At 45.9% G+C, this 3192-nt stretch overlaps 1 protein-coding gene across 1 annotated transcript; it reads right to left on the bottom strand.

The window, feature by feature from the left end:
* Positions 1–417: 417 nt before the first annotated feature.
* Positions 418–1790, bottom strand: LOC123396275. The gene is made up of 2 exons (XM_045091260.1): positions 1457–1790; positions 418–1402 (listed from the first exon to the last, which is right to left on the bottom strand). Exons 1-2 carry the CDS (start codon positions 1723–1725, stop codon positions 418–420), a joined length of 1254 nt encoding a protein of 417 aa, XP_044947195.1. The 5' UTR covers positions 1726–1790.
* Between the last annotated feature and the right edge of the window lie 1402 nt (positions 1791–3192).

The following is a 3192-nucleotide window of genomic DNA, read 5'->3' as shown; positions in this document are numbered from 1 at the left end:
ACATCCCACCAATACTCACTTAGCCACGATGACATGGTGGAAACCGCAAAAAAAAGTCTATCATGCTCAAAAATAGTCTCCATTACCGGTTAGATGATGTAAATCTACCATGAAAGAATGTTAAAGAACTAAAACAAAATGAACTGAATGAGCAACCACCAAAATATCAACTTGATACATTACTACAAATGCAAGGAATAGTGAATCAAAATGACAAGCCAACAACGCCGCATAAATTAAATCAAGTTCAAATGTAGTATACAAAAACATGAACATAATCATTTACCAATTGTATAACATCACTTCCACCAATATTGGTGGAGGTCCTCATCACTATGTGGCCTAGATGCCTCGGTGACGTATCACTTTTGTCCAAATTCATCCCAGGCCCTTGCTCAGGTGTGGTAAACTCTTCTTTCATTTGTTGCTCAAAAAGTACCAACAGATTGTGCTTTGTAAAGACCCCAGACGAACACCGTCCACAAGAGGAAAGCAAGGTATTGACCTTCCAGTCTTCATGTCAAATACCATGCCCTCATCCCTACCCCTCCCACCGATCCAATACACGCAATCACCCTTGAGTCCTGGAATGCCTTCCGCATATATCGACATTGAATTGTTTCTCCCAATGAACACTGAGTATCCCCTTAAGTCAGTCACAACGTCCCAACATGGTCGGCGATGGGGGTCGTACCTGAGAACAAATATTTCATCATGTGCTACACGACATCGACCCCCTTCTGGCAGCTTCACAGTAACCGTGCAGGTCGCATTCCTCCAGATTTGGTATAGGCTGCCATCGCAGAACACCAGATTCTTGACACTAGTGAACGACGAGATTGTGTTGTATGGCGGGGCGAAACTGGTGACGACATCGAATGATAAATTGCTTCCCTCAAATGACAACAATGTCTCAATGGTGGCCGGTGCATTTAGATCCGGTCCTGTCCCATGCATCTGGAAGATTTGCCTATTATGCACTGCAGGATATGTTGATGTGTGGCCCTCGAGGATGATAGGTTCCCGACGGCAGCGCTGCGGGAGGAGGATCACATGGACATCTCCAAATCGAGTGAGACAGTAGACCCTACCATTTTCATGATATAGGAGGTCGATGAGCTGGTCTCCAATGGTGAGGTTGATGGGATCGAGGATGGCCCATCTCCTGGCCCCTGCGGTAACGTAGGCAACCCTATTGATGTCACATATCATAACGGCCATGAAGTCGTCATAGGTGGGGTTGGGCGCAAAGACGACCTTGGAGACAAGGCGACTGTCATAAACAAGTGGGGGTAGGAGGATCTCGGCGCCTGTGATGGGGTGGAAGAGACTGAGTAGGCTACGGACATCATCGATGCACACGGAGAGGGCGAGCCATCCGCTACAACAGCCAAGACATTTCCTGACTGAGGGGATGGTGGTAAGCATGAAGGAGCGGCGCGCGGCAGGGCAGAGCTTGCCCGAAGGGATCGCGTTGAGCTTGAAGGAGCGACGCGCAAGGATTGAGGTTGCGGTGGTACGACGCTCGATGGCAGCGGCGGTGTGGCGCTTGGCAGGGTCATCGTCATGGTCAACGAGCAATGATGGCAATGGCGGCGCGAGTGCGAAACGCCATGTCGTGCATGCGCCTCGCGCACTCCCATAGCACTTGAGGTTGTCAAGGCCGTCAGCGATGTTGCAGACAAGCTCCGGTGGAAGGTCCGCCCAGCCCCCGCCTGGCGGCATGGCAGGCCTAGGATTTCTGTGAGGTTGGGGAATTTCTAAGTAAATAATGAGGGGCTTTTGCTCACAGAAACAAAAAAAGAAAGAGAGAAGTTGTGTGCCTTAGCTTACGATGGAAATCTTATATAGCGTTCGACTGACCCAAAGAAATGTGAATTGAGAAAATTGCTTCCAAAAATTCTGTCAACAGTGGTATTTTTTGTTTTTTGGTAAGTCATGATTTGCTGCCACCAAATCAGTATAAATTTAATTAATGGTTCCAAAAATTACGTAAAATACTCAAATTTTATTTTCCTTGGTAAATCATGATTGCTTCTTGTTTTTTCTATTGTTTTTGGTAAGTAATGATTGTTTGAAATAGATATATACTCCAAGATCCCGAATTAGTTGACTAAGATTTGCCTAAATATGGATGCATCTAGACACATTTTAGTGTTAAATACATTCTTATCTGAATAAATCTTATTCTACTAATTTGGGATGGAGGTTGTACAAAAGATTAATCATTTCCATAAATTACAGATTTGCTTCCAACAAACAACTACAAATGTTTTTTTCCTGTATCACTAGGGTGGCATGGACACTTTAATTTTGGCCAACGCTCATCGTGGGACTAAGAACACGCTTGATCGTCACCGTGTGGGACATCCATTGCGAGTCATGTGGTTGTTTCAATAGTAAAAGCTTAGCCCAACTCCCCACCTATATTTCCCATAGGTACCTAAAAAAACTAAGGTGGAAAAACATTGTTGAAATGCGGGTTGTCGCTGCACTAGCGTCCCTTGCATCTAGAAGTAGCTTGCTGATACGTCTGCAACGTATCTATAATTTTTTATGGTTCCATGCTATTATCTTGTCAAACTTTGGATGTTTTGTATGCCTTTTATATCTTTTTTGGGACTAACTTATTAACTCAGTGCCAAGTGCCAGTTCCTGTATTTTCCGTGTTTTTGACCCCTTTGAGAGGAGGATTTTAAACGGAGTCCAAATGGAACGAAACTACCAAAAAGATTTTTTCCGAAACAGAAGAAGATCGGGAAGCCTGAGAATCAGGGCAGGGGGCCACCAGGGACCCCACAAGCCCCTAACCGCGGCCAGGGGGGCCCACGCCTCCCAGGCTTGTGGGCTCCCTGGGCCACCTCTACCCTAGGTCTTTCGCCTATAAATTCCCTAAAAACCAAGAAAAAAATCAGGAGATCATCGAAAGTACTTTTCCGCCGCCGCAAGCTTCTGCCTCCGCAAGATCCCATCTGTGGCATGTTCTGGTGCCCTGCCGGAGGGGGGATTCGGATGCGGAGGGCTTCTTCATCAACACCATGACCTCTCCGATGATGCGTGAGTAGTTCACCATAGACTTATGGGTCCATAGCTAGTAGCTAGATGGCTTCTTCTCTCTCTTGGATCTTCAATACAAAGTTCTCCATGATCTTCATGGAGATCTATCTGATGTAATCTTCTTTTGCGATGTGT

Source organism: Hordeum vulgare, chromosome 5H, assembly GCF_904849725.1.
Source record: "Hordeum vulgare subsp. vulgare chromosome 5H, MorexV3_pseudomolecules_assembly, whole genome shotgun sequence".
Classification (NCBI taxonomy): domain Eukaryota; kingdom Viridiplantae; phylum Streptophyta; class Magnoliopsida; order Poales; family Poaceae; genus Hordeum; species Hordeum vulgare.
This window is presented reverse-complemented; position numbering and strand designations above follow the sequence as displayed.

Coding starts and splice junctions, on each gene's coding strand:
- LOC123396275 (XM_045091260.1), bottom strand. CDS start 1,725: ATGCCGCCAGGCGGGGGCTGGGCGGACCTTCCACCGGAGCTTGTCTGC. Junction 1,403..1,456: donor AACGCGATCCCTTCGGGCAA/GCTCTGCCCTGC, acceptor CCCCTCAGTCAG/GAAATGTCTTGGCTGTTGTA.